General features: G+C 60.6%; 1 protein-coding gene across 3 annotated transcripts in view; it reads right to left on the reverse strand.

The window, feature by feature from the left end:
* Window positions 1-491: 491 nt before the first annotated feature.
* The window catches only part of HSPG2 (heparan sulfate proteoglycan 2), a 30994-nt gene continuing 12380 nt past the window's right edge, over window positions 492-19105 (reverse strand). For 2 of the 3 annotated variants that reach the window (XM_072354210.1, XM_072354208.1), the window contains 54 exons: window positions 18350-18576; window positions 18031-18141; window positions 17858-17958; window positions 17253-17433; window positions 17049-17108; window positions 16768-16890; window positions 16546-16686; window positions 16314-16456; window positions 16096-16231; window positions 15847-15992; window positions 15631-15769; window positions 15385-15545; window positions 15092-15230; window positions 14809-14960; window positions 14513-14651; window positions 14012-14163; window positions 13394-13532; window positions 13157-13308; window positions 12932-13070; window positions 12700-12851; window positions 12462-12600; window positions 12231-12382; window positions 12003-12141; window positions 11764-11915; window positions 11550-11688; window positions 11318-11461; window positions 11110-11244; window positions 10429-10610; window positions 10160-10352; window positions 9903-10082; window positions 8684-8944; window positions 8427-8610; window positions 8248-8345; window positions 7208-7474; window positions 7015-7127; window positions 6785-6932; window positions 6600-6716; window positions 6277-6361; window positions 6055-6199; window positions 5875-5974; window positions 5688-5797; window positions 5503-5611; window positions 5309-5407; window positions 4321-4542; window positions 3532-3764; window positions 3279-3456; window positions 2958-3080; window positions 2831-2884; window positions 2653-2728; window positions 1982-2060; window positions 1834-1895; window positions 1675-1758; window positions 1505-1608; window positions 492-961 (listed from right to left, as the gene is read on the reverse strand). In XM_072354210.1, the coding sequence (XP_072210311.1) occupies window positions 798-961; window positions 1505-1608; window positions 1675-1758; window positions 1834-1895; window positions 1982-2060; window positions 2653-2728; window positions 2831-2884; window positions 2958-3080; window positions 3279-3456; window positions 3532-3764; window positions 4321-4542; window positions 5309-5407; window positions 5503-5611; window positions 5688-5797; window positions 5875-5974; window positions 6055-6199; window positions 6277-6361; window positions 6600-6716; window positions 6785-6932; window positions 7015-7127; window positions 7208-7474; window positions 8248-8345; window positions 8427-8610; window positions 8684-8944; window positions 9903-10082; window positions 10160-10352; window positions 10429-10610; window positions 11110-11244; window positions 11318-11461; window positions 11550-11688; window positions 11764-11915; window positions 12003-12141; window positions 12231-12382; window positions 12462-12600; window positions 12700-12851; window positions 12932-13070; window positions 13157-13308; window positions 13394-13532; window positions 14012-14163; window positions 14513-14651; window positions 14809-14960; window positions 15092-15230; window positions 15385-15545; window positions 15631-15769; window positions 15847-15992; window positions 16096-16231; window positions 16314-16456; window positions 16546-16686; window positions 16768-16890; window positions 17049-17108; window positions 17253-17433; window positions 17858-17958; window positions 18031-18141; window positions 18350-18576 (7603 nt within the window). In that variant the 3' untranslated portion in view covers window positions 492-797. The remainder of the gene's footprint in view (window positions 962-1504; window positions 1609-1674; window positions 1759-1833; window positions 1896-1981; window positions 2061-2652; window positions 2729-2830; window positions 2885-2957; window positions 3081-3278; window positions 3457-3531; window positions 3765-4320; window positions 4543-5308; window positions 5408-5502; window positions 5612-5687; window positions 5798-5874; window positions 5975-6054; window positions 6200-6276; window positions 6362-6599; window positions 6717-6784; window positions 6933-7014; window positions 7128-7207; window positions 7475-8247; window positions 8346-8426; window positions 8611-8683; window positions 8945-9902; window positions 10083-10159; window positions 10353-10428; window positions 10611-11109; window positions 11245-11317; window positions 11462-11549; window positions 11689-11763; window positions 11916-12002; window positions 12142-12230; window positions 12383-12461; window positions 12601-12699; window positions 12852-12931; window positions 13071-13156; window positions 13309-13393; window positions 13533-14011; window positions 14164-14512; window positions 14652-14808; window positions 14961-15091; window positions 15231-15384; window positions 15546-15630; window positions 15770-15846; window positions 15993-16095; window positions 16232-16313; window positions 16457-16545; window positions 16687-16767; window positions 16891-17048; window positions 17109-17252; window positions 17434-17857; window positions 17959-18030; window positions 18142-18349; window positions 18577-19105) is intronic. The other variant, XM_072354209.1, reaches the window with a different exon arrangement.

Here is a 19105-nt window from a genome sequence, read left to right on the forward strand (position 1 = left end):
TGGACCTACTTCCGGCCGCCATTAAGCGGCCCTGCTGCCGTAGCGCCGCTCGTGTCGGGCCGGTTCGATCACCGCGGCAGCCAGCTCCGCCCCGCGCAGCACCCCCGGCGCCCTGTAGCCCCTTCCACACCTCCTGGGACCCGACACCCAGCCCCGTCCGGAGCTCTGTATCCCTTACACCTTCCATGTCTGCATCCGGGCCCCCCCGGACCCCTCCGGGCCCTCCCGTGCTCTCACATCCCCCTGTCCCGGTTCCCCACAGCCGCACCACAATATCAGCCCCCCGGATCCATCCATCCCCCCATAAGACCTGCTCCAGGCCCTCCCACACATTCGACCCCACACCCGCACCTCCCTGTGCCTCCTTACCAACCCCACGCTTCCAAACCCCACTCACAACACCAGCTTTCCCGCCCCCTCCTCCACAGCACAGTCCCCATTTCAGCTGGCAGCCCCAGGGCACAGACCCACACACGGCCCCCCGGCTCGTTCTCTCTCCTTTAATAGGTGTCCCAGCACAGGGGGGTTGGAGGAGCTCCCCGTCCCCGCCAACTCCCACGATTGTCCCTTGCGCCCCCCACCCAGGTACCACCCCAGGAGGCACCTGAGCGGCCCGGCCGCCCCAGCGTGGCTTGGGTCGGGAGTGGGGAGGGGGGGTGTAAACATTGCTGTGGGGTCCCGGCCCCCCCGGAGCCATCCCAGGGCAGCGAAGCACCTTTTTCTCGTGGCTTTTTGGAAAAATAATAATAAACCCGACAAAACTCATCCCCCCAAGCTGTGTGGGGGCAGGGGGGGGGCTAGGAGGGGCAGGGGGCAACAGCGGAGCCGCCCACCACGCCGTGCCGCAGGTCGGTGGGGTGCCGGGGGGTCCCCGCGGGCGCCAGCACCAGGCCCCGCACACATCCCGACACGCCGGTGAGGAACTTGCCGGCCGTGAGGCTGCCGGGGTCTGGGGCGCCGCCTGCAGAAAGGGGGGACACGTGAGTGTGGGAACAGGAGGACACAGCACCCCACGGTCCTCATGCAGGTCTGCTTCCCGTGTCCTGCCCCACGTCACATCCCAGCACCGTATGTCCCCTTTCTGTGTCCCCTCTCTTGTCCTGTCCCATGTCCCATCCCGTGTCCCATATCATGTCTCATGGGTCCCCTCCCATTATCCCACCCTGCGCCACGTCTCACATCCCATTCCGTGCCACATCACGTACAATCTTGCATTCGTGTCCTGTCCCATTGCCCCCAGTGCCTCATCATGTCCCACCCCACATCCACGTCCCCTTATGTCCCATCCTGAATTTTGTGCCCCATCCTGTCCCATACTTTGTAGCATCCTCTGCCCTGTGTCCCATCCTGTACCCACACCATGTCCTACCCCATACAATCTCCTATGTTCTCCCTCCACCATACTCCATTATGCCCCATCACATATCCCGTCCTGTCTGTGCTGTCCCCCCCCATGCCATGTGTCCCATCCTACACCCCGTTCCCACTCTCCACACATCCATACCGATGTAGATGTTGCCCTGGGTGTTGGCCATGACATTGGTTCCAGGGGACTCTCCAAACACCGGCTCCTCTCCATCCACCTGCAGCCACCCACGCCGGCCCTGCCTGTGGGGGCAGCATCAGCACCCATGTCCCAACCCCAATCCCCACACCGTTGTGTCCTGACCTCACCTGGCCGCCATCACGTGGTGCCACTCGCCGTCATTGACAGGGTCTTCGGAGATGATGGTGGCCTCGCCGCTGCCCAGCTGGTAGCTGAGGGGACACGGGGCTGAGCATGGGGACACATGGGTGGTGTGTAGCCCCAAGGGACATAGGTGTACCCCTCACCTGAACACCAGGTGCCCATCCTTCAGACCCAGCCCCACGAAGTCTTTGGCTTTGCCACTCTCCTGTAGGCACATCGGGGCTGTGAGCGGGATGGGGACAACTCTGACCCCTCCCCAGGGCTGCATGCCCTGGCCATGTCCCTGCTCACCGCCCCGTGCCACAGCAGTAGCCCCTCAGTGCTGCTTGTCCTCAGCTCCAGCTCAATGGTGTCCTGCAAGTCAGGTGCGCTGCAACAAGAGGGGCAGGGCATGGGTACAGAGCCTGGGAGAGTGCAACACCATGGGTGCAAGCATGCAGTGGGTACAAGAAATAAAGGGTGCAGAAATGCAGTGGGTTCAAGAATGCAGCAGGTACAACACAATGGGTGCAAGAATGCAACTGAAATAAGAATGCATGGGGTGCGAGAATGCAACAGGTACGAGGATGCAGCAGGTGCAACAGCGCAGTGCGCAATACACAAGGATACAACGTGTACAAGAATACAATGGGTGCAACATGGCAAGAGGAGTGCTAAGTCATGATGGCTGTGATGCTGCAGGAAGGGATGCAACACCATAATGGGTACAATGCTGCAGGAGAGAGTGCAGCAGCCTTGAAGGGTGCAATGCCACTGGAAAGGTGCAATGCAGTGGCAAGAGTACTGCACGCTGGGAAGGATGCAACGCTGTGATGGGTGCAGCACCAGGAGAAAGGTTCAATGCAGCAATGGGTGCAATGCTGCAGGAAAGGGGTGCAGCACTCTTGTGGGTGCAGTGGGAAGAGGTGCAACACTGTGATGGGTGCAATGCCACAAGGGTCCCTGTCCCTGCTGTCACTCACCCATGGGAGAAGAGGTGGCCGGGCAAGGCCAGGTAGGAGCCCTCATGGAACATGGCACTGAACTGCCCAGGGGTGTCTGCAGGGAGATGGGGAGAGGAGGCACCACTGAGCACATCCCCAGCAGCAGGTTTGGGTGCCAGAAAGGGAAAACAGGTGCACAGCACCCTGCGGAGCTTACCGCTGCCACCACTGCCCTCCTGCCAGTCCTGGTCCAGCTCTGACAGCGCTGCGCCTGCGGGTGAGAAGGTGATGGGGACTGGTGGCACATCCCCACACGTCCCCATGTCCCCACACCCCCAGCTCACCGTGCTGGCAGTAGGAACCAGCGTAGCCCTCGGGGCAGATGCAGCCATTGTCCTTGCAGGTGCCACCATGCAGGCAGGGGTTGTGCTCCAGGCACCGGTCAGCCTCCCGCTCGCAGCGCGGCCCTGGGGACACAGTGATGGCACATGGTGACATGGGCACGCGGGGTCTCAGCACCTCCCGCACCCACTTGCACGCACAGCATGCAAGCACAGCACGCGCACACTGCACACACACCAGGTGCATGCACACAGCACGCGCACACTGCACACACACCAGGTGCATGCACACAGCACGCACAAACGCAGCCCCACGGTGCTCACCACTGAAGCCAGAGGTGCAGAGGCAGCGGAACGGTGGGCTGCCGGTGGGTAGGGGCAGACAGCGGCCGCCGTGCAGGCAGGGTGTGTGCAGGCAGGGCGAGCTCTGCCCACACTGCCCCACACCCCGGCTGCGCAGGAAGCTGTACGACAGATCCACCTTCTTCCCATTGATGGAGACCTGCACCAGACATGGGGGTTTAACCCAGGGCGTCCCGCACCAGGGGGACCCCACATTAGTGCCCGGGGGGCTCACCTCGCCGATGCACCCCTGGAAGGAGGCATTGGTGGGGGGCCGCAGGGGGGGCTCCACTCCCCCGAGGTAGAGAGGGCTGTGCAGGTTGAGCCCCTGGCTCTTGCCAGGTGAGGAGCGCTGCACCGGGGCGCCGCCGTCCACCGTCATCGTCCCATCCTTGTGTACCCGCTCAGCTGTCACCCGGTGCCAGCGGCCCAGCGCCACTGGCTCGATGCTCCGCAGCACCGCCGTGCCTGCAGTGTGGCAGGGTGATGCCACAACTCAGCACTGCCATTGCCCCCAGAGAAGCCCAAGAGCACCAGGACTACTTGGGGACCCTGGTGGTGCTTGGGAACCTTGGTGATGTTTGCGAACCCCAGGGATATGCTGGAACCCTCATGGTGCTCAGAGACCCCAGCTGTGTCCAGACACCCCACGGTCATCAGGAGACCCAATGGTGCCCAGAGATGCTAACAACTCCCAGGGACAAAAAAAGATCCTGGGGGGCCCCAGAGATTGTAAAGTTTCTTATCGAAATCTGGGGAATCTGGCAGTGCCTGGAAACATGAGTGACACCCAGAAACGCCAGCTGATCCTGGAGGGGGAGGGGGCAGTATTGCTTGGGATCCTCAGTGACATCAGTGATGCCTTGGGACACTAATGATGCCTGCGGACTCCACTGACACCAAGGGATCCCATAAGGCTTGGGAACCCCACTGATGCCAGGCCACCCCAGCCATGTCAGAGCCCTCACAGTAACACCAGAGCTCCCTCAGTGACACCAGGCCCTGCTGCGCTGTGCCAGCCTACCTGAACCCAGCTCATAGTGGAACTCGAGATGACCACCGACCATGGCGAGGGCAACAAAGTCCTCAACTGGGGAGGCTTTGCCAGCACTGAAGAGCAGCAGTCCGTCAGGTGCACGTGGCAGGAACTCAGCCTCCACCCGCAGCTCGTGGTGCACGTTGGTCAGGGGTGGATACGATACGAAGGCGCCCACCTCGTCGAAGGACGGCACGCTCACTGCCTCCCCTGCAGCACCCACACCTCAGCACTCATCCCCACAGTGCTCCCCTTCCCCTAGCTGGTACTTCATGCCCTGTCTCCACCATCCCCATCTCCCAGGGTGGTACTCAGTCCCATTTCTGTGTCCCCAAGGTGGTCCCCAATTCCCCATCCCCATTGTGTCCATGATGACCACATCCCCAGGCTGGCAACTAGTTCCCTGTCTCCATCCCACCTGCTTCCCCAGGTTGGTTCCAATCCCATGTCCCCAGGGTCATCTCCATCTCCATGCTCTTGTCCCAGACTAGATCCATGCTCGTGTCTCCAGAGTGGTCCCAGCCCCATGTCCATGTCCCCAGGGGGTCCCATCCCCATGCCCACATCCCCAGAGTTATCTCCATGCATGTCTGTGCCCTCAAGGTTGTTCTATTCCCATGCCCCTGTCTCCAGGGTCACCCCATTCCCACATCCCTGTCTCTGGGGTTGCCCCCAGCCCCATGCCTCCATCCCCAGGGCAGTCAGAGCTGCATCATCCCCACCTCAATGATTAAGCTCCTCATGTCATCCCCATTCTCCATACCTGTGTCCCCAGAGGCTCCCAGCCCCTTGCTCGTCCCCAAAGTCATTCTCATCCCCATTCCCATGTCCGTGTCCTCAAAGTGGTCCTCCTGCCCCCCATGTCCCTGTCCCCAGGTTGGTCCCATCCCCATGCACATCCCCAGGAGGGTCCCAGCCCCACACCACTGTCCCTGGCATTGTCCCCACCCCATGCTCCACCCCTGGCTGTACCCACCTTCAGTGCACCTCTCCCCAGTCTTGCCCAGGTGGCAGCGGCAGCTGTAGCCTTGCCCATCAGGCTGGCTGATGCAGGTGGCATCGGGCCCGCATGCCTCTGCCCAAGGACAGGGAATAGAGACAGGAAATGAGCACTGGGGATCCCCGCACACAGAGGGCGGCAGATGATGTCTCTGTGGCATGGACACCCACCTGGGTGGCAATGCAGGGCCTGCGAGTACTCGCAGTTGCTGCCAGTGAAGCCTTGGGGACAGCGGCAGATGTAGGTGCTGCTCTCCGCGTCCTCACAGATGCCACCATTCTGCGGGTTGGGGACACAGATAAGCACCAGGAATGGGTCAGCAGAAGGGGACGGTGCGCATCATCCCCAGTCTCACCCGGCAGGGCTGGTCCTGGCACGTGGGACAGTTGGAGACACCGTGTGCCCCCAGGTCCAGATTTCCAAAGGCCACCTCCTCGTTCTGGATGCGCAGCTGGCGCACACAGCCTATGGGACACAGCAGGGACACACGCTCAGCCCCAACCCCAGTGCTGGCCCCCTGCACCCACTGTCTCACTGCATACCCACAAAGCCACGGCTCAGCCCCGTCTTGGCCACGAGAGCATAATCGGGGTACCCGCCGAGGTACAGATACTCATTCAGGTCCAGCCCTTGGAACTTGCCCTGCAGGCACAGGGGGGTGAGCACAGACTCGGGGCTCACCCCCCATAACCCCACAGCTGTGGGGTGCCCGCACCCTGTACCTGTGAAGTCCCATTAACAGGGGGCTGCCCATCCACCTGCAGTGAGCCACGAGTCAGGTTGCGGAAGAGGCGCACGGTGTGGTACTTGCCCAGGCGCAGCGGCGTCGGGTCCCGGATCGTGGCCATGCCAGAGCCAGCATCAAACCTACCATCAAATGGGGAGATATATGGGGTGAGGGGTGTGCTGCCCTTCCAGCTAGCAGTACCTTCCTGTGCTCTCACCTGAACTCAGGGCGCCCGCCCACCAGCCCAAAGGAGATAAAGTCGGCACCACTGCTCTTGCGCTGCCCATTGTAGAGGATCATCCCTATGGGGACACAGCAGAGTGAGCACAGCCGCAGCACAGGGCGGCCCAGAAGCACCCCGGGGAGCAGGGAGAACAAAGGTCCCCGGGGTGGGAGCTCACCTGAGTACAGGATGAGGGCTAAAGAAGGGAGAGAGATGAAAAGAAGGACAGACAGACAGAGGAGGAGAGAGAAGGAATGAGAGCAGGCCATTGTGGCATGATCAGGCTCAGGGGGCCGAGGGGCCCCCACGGTGCTCACCATCGGCAGCATCAGGCCGGAAGGTGATCTGGATCTCGAAGGTCTTGTAGGCATCCTTGATGGTGGGCAGCCGCAGGAAGGAGCGAGGAGTCTGCGTGAAGTAGGGCACCAGGTGCTCTGCGGGGACATGGGGCTCAGCACAGACAGGGATGCAGTCCCCCCCAGCCTCCCTGTCCAGTACTCACCTCGCACCTTCAGCACAAATAAGGCTTTCTCCTGGCCGCGGCTGTTGCTGGCAGCACAGGCATAGATACCAGCATCCTCAAGGCTCACAGCTGGCAGCATCAGGTCTGTGCCCTCCACCCGTGCACCTTCTGGCAGCTCCCCGTCCAGCTGTGAGGACATCAGGGGTCAGCACCCACAGGGCACCCAACCCTGCCTTCCCACAGCCTCATGTCCCTGCATCCCTGCTCACCTTGCTCCAGCTGATCTCTGGCACAGGGAAGCCAGATGCCAAGCAGGGCAGAACAGCCTTTGAGCCCACTGACACCTCCTTCACCTCCGACTGCCTGGCAATGTGCGGGGCAGCTGTGGACAGACAGAGCCGTCACCCCTTGTGCTGGGGTTGGGGACACTCTCCCCACTTTGGAGTTCCCATCTTTGCTCACCCTGCACATGGAGGATGACGTGGGACTCCACGGTGCCCACAGAATTGGTGGCAGTGCAGCGGTACTGCCCTGCATCCGCCCGCTCCACCCGCTCGATGGTCAGGGTGCCAGCGTGAACCAGCACCCCTGGGCGGATCTGGCCCCCCACTTTGCTCCAGGTGACATGGGGCTGTGGCTCTCCCAGCCCTAGGCACTCCAACTCCACCTCCATGCCCGCCAGCACTGTCTGCACCGCCGTTCGGATGTTAATCAGGGCCCTGGGAAGAGCTTGGAGGGGGAAAGGATGGTTTAGGGGTGACCCCGGGCATGGGGAGGCACCGTGAGATTTGGGGAGGGAACCAGCAAAGGGAGAGACTGGGGGGACCAGGGTGCCTGTGGGGAGAGGTGGGAAGAAGCAGAGTGTCCATGGGTACAGGGAGATGAGGGGTTTTGGGGTACCCATGGTTATGGGGAAGTAGGAGGGGGTACCAGAGTACATGGGGAGAAACAGGGGGCACTGGGGTGCCCATAAGTGTCCCATGGGAGAGACAGGGGGTACCAAGGTGCACATGGATGGGGGGAGATGGGGGACACCAGGGAGCCTAAGGGCAACAATGAGAGAACAGAGGGTAGCGAGGCACTAAGGGGAATGGGAAGAAATAGGTGAGTGTCAGGCTGCCTGTAGGCATGGGAAGAAACATGAATTCTGTGGTGCCTGTAGGCATGCAGATGAACCTGTAGGCTGCTGCAGAGCATGGGGGAAAATTGGGTATACCAAGGTATCTGAGGGCATGGGAAAATAAGAGGTATCAGAGAGCCCAGGAGTAGGGGGAGGGATTGGGTGCCTACAGGAAGAAAACAAGGGTACCCAGGGCATGGGGTGATAAGGGTACCGGGGAGCCTGTGGGAAGAGCAGGCAGGCTGAGCAAGTGCCCATGGGTTAGGGGCAATGAGGGGTACCGGGGTATATGGGACTGGGGTCAGCAGGCATCTGCAGGTGCAGCAGGGGCTCAGGGGCAGCAAGGTGCTGCTGTTTGCAGGGTCAGGTCAGTGGTTCCTACCCTGCACGGTGAGCATGGCCCTGTCCTCCGCCTGACCACCCGGAGCACTGGCCCGGCACACGTACACCCCCTGCGCCCCCTGCGCCAACACTGGGATCCTGCAGGAACACGGGGGACACATACAGTTGTGGGACCCATGGGGCACTGCCTGCACCCCACACCACCCTGTCCTGCCTTACCGCAGCACCCCATCCCGCACGCTGTGCCGGGGGGGCAGCTCCCCACTGTCCTTCAGCCACTCCAGGTGCGCCCGTGGATCTGACGCGGTGCAGGCGAACTCAGCCGTGCTGCCCACCCCTCTCACCAAGCTCCCCGGCGTCACCCGCACGGCCAGAGGACCAGCGCTGTCACCACCACCATCACCTGCATGGGATGTAAAGGTGACATGGGGCATGGCGGGCATCCCCAGCGTGGCATGGGGCACCCGGGCACTCACCATGGACAGCAATGCGGGCAAAGGTCTCAGCTCTGCCCACACGGTTGGTGACCATGCAGCGGTAGGTGCCGGCGTCGGCAGGCAGCGTGGGGCTGATGCGCAGAAGACCGGCACGGGGCACAGCGCGGGGTGACAGGCTGCCATTGAGCTTGTCCCAAGTATAGAGCAGCGGTGGGGTGCCATGGGCCAGGCACTGCAGCTGCACCGTGTCGCCTGCATGCACCGCACTGTCCTCTGGTAAGCTTGTGGCATATGGTGGGGCTGTGAGATGGAGCGGTCAGCACACGGTGAGAACGCGATGGGGGATGAAGGTGTCAGTGGGGCATGGAGAGTGGCAGTGGGAGGGTGTGGGTGGGGTGGGAATGGAGCTGTGCTGGGATGGGTGAGAGATGGGTGAGAGGAAGGGATGGATGGAGGGGTGTGAGTGAAGTCGGATGTGTGTAGGGATGGGTGCAGGGATGTAACCAAGAGAAGGGGATGGATGGAGAAAAGAGGCATGAGCAGGGAAGGACAAGTGGATTGATCTCCAAGGAATGGTTGTGGGGGAAGGTGGATGAGTGTGGGGATGAGTGCTTGGATGGATGCGTTACAGACACATCCAAGATGAAGGGACACGTTACAGACACATCCAAGACAAAGGGACATACAGCACCAGCTGAGATGGATAAGTGATAGACGGGACAAAGGTGGGTGAAGAAGGGATGGATGGAGTAGTAAGCAGCAAAAGAGAGAGAACTGTGCAGATGAGAGATAAAGGATGGATCCACAAGGAAAAGACGGATGTGAACAGAGAGAGACGTACACATGGCTGAGTGCAAGTGGATGAGTGAGGACAGCTTCATAAGTTGTGGAAGGATGGAAGAGTATGAGCAGATGCAGTAAGAGCTGCATGCAGGGATGAATGCTGGGATGGCTGAGAAACAAGTGGATTTGTGAACAGTGGATGGAGAGGAGGGTGAGCACAGATGGTGAGATGATGAGTGCAGAGATGGACAAGGCAATGGAAACATCAAGGAGAAGGGGTGAATGAAGGTGTCCATAAAGAGCTGGAGAAGACAATGAATGCTGAGATGGAAGAGTGAGGATGGAACTATGTGTGAGAGGAGTATGAGAAGTGATGGGGAAGGACATGAGCAGATCTGGAAGGGTTGGACAGACAGACGGAGGGAGAGCAGCAAAGGGCAATGACAGAGTGTGGACCCAAACTATAATCCCTTACTCTCCACATCCAGGGTGATGAAAACCTCAGTGAAGCCGGTGGGGCTGCTGGCATTGCAGATGTACTGGCCTGAGTCCTGCTGAGCAGCACGGGGGATCACCAGGGTGCCATTCACCACGCGGTGCTGCCAGGGCAGCGGTGCCCGCAGCTTCGACCACTCAATCCTGGGCTCTGGCTCTCCTGTGGGCATGTCACCCCATGTCTCCCGGGGCAGGGGGTCCAGGCAGGTTCCCATAGAGCGTGTCCCCATCCCCTACCTGTAGCTGAGCAGTGCAGCGTGGCGGTGTCCCCAGCCACCACTGTGACGGTGGGTGGTGCGGTGACCCTGGGGGCCCCAGGGTGCCTCTGTGCCGTCTCCACGCTGACATCCACACGAGCTTGTGCTGAACCCAGGGCACTCTGTGCTGTGCAGATGTAGGTCCCAGCGTGCTCTGGTTTGGCTGGTGAGAGCTGGTGAGGGGAGAGAGTGGATATTGAGCACCTGACATGTCCTGGAGTATGCAGCACCCTGGGATGCCCCACTCACCTGCAGCACAGCCTGGCTGTCCATGTGCAGCAGCGTCTGGTGCTCCACCTTCTGCCGTGAGCCCAGTCGGCTCCAGCGCACCAGGGGCCGTGGCTCACCCCGGCCCAGGCACTCCAGGCTGAGAGATTTGCCTTCCTTCACCGTCACAGGACCGGATGGCATCACTGACACTGTGGGGGCACCTGGAGAATGGGGAAGGAGTCAGTGTGGGGATGGGCACGGGGACATCACCACCCGAGGGGCACCCGGAGGACATCACAGGGAAGGAGGTGGAGATACAGGGGTATCTTAAACCCCAGGGGTGCCTGAAGGATATCTGCATAGGAACATGGAACCGCCACCCCAAGGGCACCTGAAGGATGTCAGCATAGGGGTGGGGACACCACCACCCCGGAAGCATCTGGAGAACAATCCCAAAGGGACAGGGACAGGATCACTACCACCCTTTGGGCACCAAGGCCATAAGGGGATGGGGACACCACCACCCCAGGGATGACTGTAGCTAACAGAAGATATCAGTATAGGGATAGAGACATCAGAATGGGAATGGAGGCACCACGACCATCCTGGAGCATATGGGAGACAACATGGGGACAAGGATGGAGACATCACCACCCAAAGAGCATGTGAAGCATAAGGAGAAAGTAGGGACAGAGACGGGGACACCCAGCCAACTTGTACCTTGCACCAGGAGGTTGACAACGCTGCTGGCAACGCCAAAGCGGTTGGAGGCCACACAGTGGTACGCACCCTGGTTGCCCACATGGGCACCAGTGATGGAGATGACGGAACCATTGGCACTGATCTTCACATTGTCTGGGCAAGGAGAAGGTTCAGTGCCTGGGCAACCACAGGCACCATGCCTAGGCCACCCAAGGGACCACTGTACCTTGGAGGTGTTGGCTAGGTCCCATCCGCCAGGTGATGTTGATGGGCCGAGCACCATCATGGATGCGGCACTTAAAGGTGGCATCCTCGCCTGGGGCCACAGCCATGCTGTGCGGGTCAATGGAGATGATGGGGCTCTGAAGCCCTGTGGAGACAAGGGACAGGGAAGCCACTGAGGTCACCCACACTGCCCCTGGCACCAGTGCTCTTCTTTAGCCTGTGGCTGCACTCACGGTAGCTGGAGCTGTCATGTGAGGTGACAGTGACAACAACAGTGGCCTCACGGGAGGTGCTGCCCAAGTCTGCCCGGCAGACGTACTCGCCCGAATCGGCCACAGAGAGCTGTGAGAGCCTCAGGCGGGACCCCGACATCTGGGGGGTGGCAGAGGGTGGCATCAGCTGGACACGTGGGGCCACCAGCCTCTACCCTGCCACATCCCCACTTACCTGGTGCTTGGCTGGGAGGGACCCACCACGCTTATACCAGGTGAAGGTGGCCTGGCCCTGGCCAGCCACCACGCAGTCAAGGTCCAGGGTCTGCCCCTCAGTGACAGAGGATGCTGAGGACTCAATGTGGATAGGCAGCGTGACACTGGAGGCTGCATGGGCAGAGTTAAGGGTAAGATCCCTTCCAGCATCAGGGACCAGCACGGTCCACATAGCCCCATCCACAGCATGGCACTCACAGTGGGAGGGACCAGCATCATCATCAATGGTGACAACGAGGGACGTCTCCTGTGTGACACCGCCTGCAGTCACCCGGCACACATATTCACCTGAATCGGCCGCTGACACCTGGGGGATGCGCAGGCGGGTGCCCGACACCTGTTGGGGACACAGTGGGGACATGTCAGTACCAGAGAGCGGAGGACAGGACAGGATGTTGGGGTGACCTCCCATTCTCTATGCCCTACCTGGTGGCCAGCAGGCAGGGAGCCACCACGCTTGTACCAGGTGACAGTAGTGGGACCAGATCCTGCCACCACACAGTTGAGGTCAAGGGTCTGTCCCTCAGCAATGGCAGAGGATGAAGACTCAATGTGTACAGGCTGGGAGGTTCCAGGGGCTGGGAACAAGGAATGGGGACATTCAGCACCATGGTGGTACACATCCATCCCAAGCGCTGCTCTCTCACTTGCACTCACAGTAGTAGGTGCCAGCACTGCTGGGCACAGTGACAATGACAGAGGCCTCCTGCGTGGCAGTCCCCAGGGTGACCCGGCACACATACTCGCCTGAATCGGCCACCGACACCTGGGCGAGGCGCAGGTGGGTGCCCGACACCTGTTTGGACACAGCAGGGACACGTCAGTACCAGCGAGCAGTGACAGTGCAGGGTGTGGGGCTAAGCCCTCAGAGTGACACCAGCTCCTTGCACCCTACCTGGCTGTTAGGGGGCAGAGCCCCGCCACGCCGGTACCAGGTGACTTGGGGGTGGCCTTGCCCGGCCACCATGCAGTTGAGGTCCAGGGTCTGTCCTTCGGTGACGGAGGCGGATGAAGTCTCGATCCTCACAGGTGGTGTGACGCCCACAGCTGGGGAGCAGCGGGGTCAGTGGGTGCAGCCACCCCTCGGTCATGCCCTTGTATGCCCTCCCAGTCCACATTCCCAGTACCATATGAGGAGCCAGCACCAGTCTGGATGGTGACAATGAGGGATGTCTCATGTGTGACACTGCCCGTGGTCACCCGGCACACGTACTCGCCCGAATCGGCCGCCGACACCTGGGGGATGCGCAGGCGGGTGCCTGACACCTGGGGGAACACACATCAGATGAACACCTTGACACCCCAAAACCCTTCTTTCTGCCTCAAAATGCTTCCCTGACATTTCCACCTACCTGGTGCTTGGCTGGCAGGGACCCGCCACGCTTGTACCAGGTGATGGTGGCCTGGCCCTGGCTGGCCACGATGCAGTCAAGGTCCAGAGTCTGTCCCTCAGACACAGAGGATGATGAGGACTCAATGCGTACCGGGCGTGTGACACCAGAGGCTGGGGACGAGGGCAGCACGGTCACTCCATGGGGACATGTAGTGACACGATCCCATGTCCCCATCCCTTTCCAGTCCCCACTCACGGTAGGAGCCGGCCCCACTGGGCTGGATTGTCACCATGACGCTGGCTTCCTTGGTGGTGGCCCCGCTGCTCACCCGGCACACGTACTCGCCTGAGTCAGCTGCTGTCACCTGCAGCAGACGCAGGCGCGAGCCCGACACCTGCACAGAGGGGACAGGGGGACATTGGAGACAGTGTGGAACTGCTGTGACTTGCATGGGAACTCGTAGGCTTGCACAGGGGCCATTGGTTTGCAAGGAGACACCTGGGACTGCATGGAGCCAAGATAGCCTGCATGGGGCCTTCTGGGCTTGTGCAAGCACTATTTGGTCTTGCATAGGACAATGCATGCATATGGCCACTTGAAACTGCCTGGTTGCCAATTGGGCTTGCATGGGGACATGTGGCATTGCATGGTGCCATTTGAGCTTACATGGGATCATTTGGATTTGCACGAATGCCATCTGTGCTTTGACAGGACCAATCAAGGGCTGGTTTTGCCTGAGGACATCTGGGCTTGTGTGGGAACATTTCAGTTTGCCTGGGAACATCTAGGCTTGCACATAGCCATGCGGCCTTGCATAGGTCCGTAGATCAGCCCCAACCTTCACTACCTTAGGGACCCCTCTGCATCCCCTACCTGATGCCTGGCTGGCAGGGACCCTCCACGCTTATACCAGGTGACAGTGGCTTGTGCAGAGTTGGCAATGACGCAGTTGAGGTCCAGGATCTGCCCCTCAGTGACAGTGGAGGATGAGGACTCAATGCGCAGCGGTGTCGTGCCACCTGGGGCTGGGGACCGAGATGGGAGAATTACAGACAGCATCATGCACCACCATATGTGTGCCGACTAAGGGCACCAGGATCCTGGGAGGCCACCAGGAGCAGGACCCAGGCTGTGTCATGCTCCCAGCTACTAGGGACACAGTGGGTGTTCAGCTCCATTTCTCCCTGCTGGGTGCTTTCTGCATGGCTGCATGGCAGCTTTGCACCCCTACAGGTGTACAGCTGCACCTGAAAGCTGTAACCAGGTGGCACCTGGTGACAGTGAACCCAGAATGAGAATGCACATGGGTGGCAGCTCCAGGGAGCATCACCCACTTGCAGGAAACATCCCTGTTCTCACCCCATCCCCACTCACGGTCGGAGCCGGCCGCGCTGGGCTGGATTGTCACCATGACGCTGGCTTCCTTGGTGGTGGCCCCGCTGCTCACCCGGCACACGTACTCACCCGAGTCGGCTGCTGTCACCTGCAGCAGCCGCAGGCGGGAGCCAGACACCTGTGAGAAGGAGACAGGGGGTCACTGAGCTCCACGTGGAACTGTTGGGGCTTGCAAGGCATCATCTGCCCTTGCATAGGATCACCTGGGCTTGCATGTGACCACAGGTCAAACCCAGCCATCGCAACCTGAGGACAGTGCCCTGTGCATCCCTCACCTGGTGCCTGGCAGGCAGAGACCCACCACGCTTGTACCAGGTGACAGTGGCTTGTGCAGGACTGGCAATGACACAGTTGAGGTCCAGGGTCTGCCCCTCAGTGACAGTGGAGGATGAGGACTCAATGCGCAGCGGTGTCGTGCCACCCGAGGCTGGGGACAGAGACAGGAGGGTGACATTGTGACAATGGCTAAGCTCCACTGGCAGGAACACACGAGCACCATCTCTGTGCAGCAGTACATGGGGACAGCCCATGGGCAGTGTAACCCCAGTCCCCACTCACAGTAGGAGCCGGCCCCGCTGGGCTGGATTGTCACCATGACGCTGGCTTCCTTGGTGGTGGCCCCGTTGCTCACCCGACACACGTACTCACCCGAGTCGGCCGCTGTCACCTGCAGCAGCCGCAGGCGGGAGCCAGACACCTGTGGGAGGACAGAGGAACACTGGAGCCTGCATAGTGTTGTTGGGGCTCCCATGGGGCCACATGGGCTTGCACAGTAATAACTGGGCTTGCAAGGGACATGAATCATTCCCAACATTCCCCACCTTGGAGACAGACTCTCTGACATGCCCTACCTGGTGCCTGGCTGGCAGGGACCCACCACGCTTGTACCAGGTGACAGTGGCCTGCGAGGGGCTGGCAACGACACAGTTGAGGTCTAGGGTCTGTCCTTCAGCCACGGCAGAGGAGGATGCTTCAATCCTGACGGGAGCCTGGCCACCTGAGGCTGGTCGTCCTGGAGGGGGAAAGAGTGATGGCCAGATGATGGCATGACACCTGGGGCCACCCATAACCACCTGCAGTGCAGGGCCCAGCCTCACCATAGGGCAAACCAGAATTGGACACAACGGTGACGATGACAGATGCCTCCCGGACACTGGTCCCTGAGCTTGCCCGGCACACGTACTCGCCCGAATCAGCCACAGTGACATGGGGGACACGGAGACGGGACCCTGATACCTGGTGGGGACCCATCAGTATCAGAGAGAGGAGCACAGGGCAGGATTCGGAGTGGTCTTCTGTTCCCTGTGCCCTACCTGGTGGCCTGCAGGCAGGGAGCCGCCGCGCTTGTACCAGGTGACAGTGACGTGGCCAGATCCTGCCACCACGCAGTCTAGGTCCAGGGTCTGTCCCTCAGTGACAGAAGGTGACGAGGACTCGATACGCACAGGTGGCGCAGCTCCTACAGGAATCAAGGTGAGCTGTAGGAGCAGCAGGCACCCAGGGCACCCCAAAACTGTCCCCAAACCCTGTGGCATCCCCAAAGTGGCATCCCCAACCCTTACCTGGCACCACCACCACCTCGATGCTGGCGCGGGCTGTGCCAGCAGCACTGGTGCCCACGCAGAAGTAGATGCCACTGTCAGCAACAGTGATGGAGGGAATGACCAGTGTGGCGATGTCAGTGCGCTCAGAGCGGGACTGCAGCATGGGGATGGAGTGAGTGGTGCCTGGAGCATGCCACCAGACCCCAGAATACCTCTGGGCGCTGCAGCCAGCTCACCTGGGGTGGCAAAGTGCCACCCTGCTTCTCCCAGGAGATGGTGGCAGTGGGTGACCCGGACACACGGCAGTACAGCCGCACTGTTGAGCCCTCCTGCACCTCTGTCCTCTCTGGGCTAACCTGCACTCGCGGCTCATCGGCACCTGCGAGCAGCATGCGTTCAGTGCCAGCTCCGGGATAGGGACATCAAGGACATCAGAGGACACTGGGGACATTGGGGTGCAATGCTCACCTTGCACTTGAAGGTAACCCCGTGCCATGTCCTGCCCGGCACTGTTGCGTGCGCGGCATGCGTAGTGCCCCTCATCGGATGGCTCCACAGAACTGAACCGCAGCGTGTCACCCTGGATAACTGCTCGCGGTGGCAGCGCACCTGCAGGGACACAGGCACCACATCACCCCCACTGCATCCCCCAGCCCAGTCCCCATGTCCCCACACGTGGTGAGCACCTACCGAGCCACTCGAGGGCGGGTGTGGGGCTGCCGGTGGCCACGCAGCGGAACTCGGCTGGCTGCCCCAGTGCCACACTCAGCTGCGCTGGCTCCACGCTGGCGGTGGGGGCGGTGGCAGTGGCAGCTGTGGTGACACGTGGCGGGGGCTCAGGGTGCGCCGGTGCCCTCCAGGGGGTGGCACAAAGCAGAGCAATGGCGTGGTGTGGGGTAAGCAGTGGAGCCCAGCATGCAGCAGGCAGGGGGTGTGCGTGGCCCCAAACAGGTCCCCCTGCCGTGACTTACCCGGTCTGTGCCCCTCCATAAACTCCACAGGTCCATAATACATCTGGGTTTTCGAGGGGGCTAAAAGGGGAAGATCAGGTTTAAGTTTGATGGGACCCATCACCCCAGTGTCTGGGTTCCAGCTTTTCCAGGAGCTTTCACCCATACAACACTTGGGGTTCCCACTGCTAATCCCCTCAAGGCTTTAGGGGGAGAGGAACACACCCTGGACGTAGAGTGTGGCTGTGCCCTCGTCCATGTCCAGCATGTTGGAACCAGTGCATACATAGACTCCAGCATCCTCAGGCTGCACGTTGCGGATAGTTAGGATGCCATTGAAGTCCATGGCGCGTGATGGCAGCGTCCCGTGGTTCTGCCGTGTCCACACCAGGGTGTAGGCAGGGGACTGGTGGAGGACAGGGAGTGAGGAGGCACCCAAGGGTGCTTGTAGGACCCACATGGTTGGATGGGCACCCAGGGGTGTCTGTGTGCCCTGCATGGCACCACAAGGACCCACACAGGGATAGATGGGCTTCTAAATGTGTTTCCACCCCCATGTGGAAAATCAGGGGTGTCTGTGTGCCATCCTGGTAGACACTCAAGGGTGCCACCGAACCATGGGTCCAGGGAGGTGGCCATGGGTGTCTGTGTGTCCCTGTGGCCATGTTGGTGCCTAAGGGTGGCTGTATGGTGACATGGGCACTCAAAAGGCCTGAAGGACCCAGAGAGCACCCATGAGTGCCCATATTTCCCAAACGAGCCAGAGAGCACTCATGGGTTCCCCTCTGAGACCTGCTGAGCTCTCAGGGGTGCCCGTGCCCCCTGCTCACCTTGCTCTTGGCTGTGCAGATGAAGGTGACATCAGTCCCAGGCTTCACTCTCTGCACCCTCTTCTCCTCCACAGTGACAGTGATGGGCTTGGTGGGGGTCTCTGTGCACAGACAAGAGGGCTGAGCCCCATTCCTGTCCTCATCCCCTGTCACCACCCCACCACCCTCCATACCAGTGACGATGACCTCAGCGCGGCTGGTGTTGCTGTGCTGCAGGTTGCGGCAGGAGCAAACGTAGACACCGGCCTCAGAGGGCTGGATGTTGGCGAAGTGCAGCTCCTCACCTGGGGGAATGGGGTGGGTGAGACTCCCATGTCCCCATCCTCATCTCTTGTTCTCATCCCCATCCCCACCCCTGCCCTATCCAAGTCCCAATCCCTTCAGTTCCTTGTGGCTGTTTGCAACTATATGCATCCCCATCTCTGCCCTACTCCTGTCCCATTTCCTTGTCCCCATCACTGCCTCCACCCCACCCCCATCCCAAGACCTTGCCTTGCCGCCGGCTCTGGGCACTGCTGGGAAGGGGCCGCCCATCCTCCCGGGACCAGTGGTAGTACAACGGGGGTTCCCCACTGGCCTGGCACCGCAGGGTGACTGCGCTGCCCTGTGGCACTGCCGTGCGCGGTGGGTGGACACGGACAGCAAGCAGGGACGGTGAGCCCAGCGGGATGCAGGTCTGGCCCCTCACAGTGGGATCTCCTGCATAGCCTGGAGCACACCTGTGGGGGACATGAGAGGAGGATACTGGGGTTGATATAGGGATGGGGATATCAGGGCGAGAAAATGACTATGCTGAAATGAGGATGTTGGAGTGGGGATATGGGGGTGATGTTATGGGGGAAGGATATCAGGATGGAGACACTGGGGTAAGGGATACTCAGGTGAGGATGTGATGATATCAGGGTGAGAAGGCTGGGGAGGAAATAAGGGGTGATGACATTGAGTTGAGAAATTAAGGTGAGGATGCTGGGGCAAAGATATGGGAATGTCAGGTTGCCCACACTGGGGTGTGGATGTTGGAGTACAGATATTGGGGTTGGGATACAGGAGGGATATCGGATTGGGGTGATGATATTGGGGTGGGAATGTTCAGGTGGGGATGCAGCGATAAGAGTATGGGGGGGATGTTGGGGTACTGAGTTGTCTTAGCAAGGATTTATGAGTGCATACAGTAGTTCTGAGTAGATGGAGTGTTCTAGAACAGCTGAGTTAAGCCTGTAGGTTAAGAGTTAGTGGGCGGGGGGTTTA

This window comes from Excalfactoria chinensis, chromosome 20, assembly GCF_039878825.1.
Source record: "Excalfactoria chinensis isolate bCotChi1 chromosome 20, bCotChi1.hap2, whole genome shotgun sequence".
Taxonomy (NCBI): domain Eukaryota; kingdom Metazoa; phylum Chordata; class Aves; order Galliformes; family Phasianidae; genus Excalfactoria; species Excalfactoria chinensis.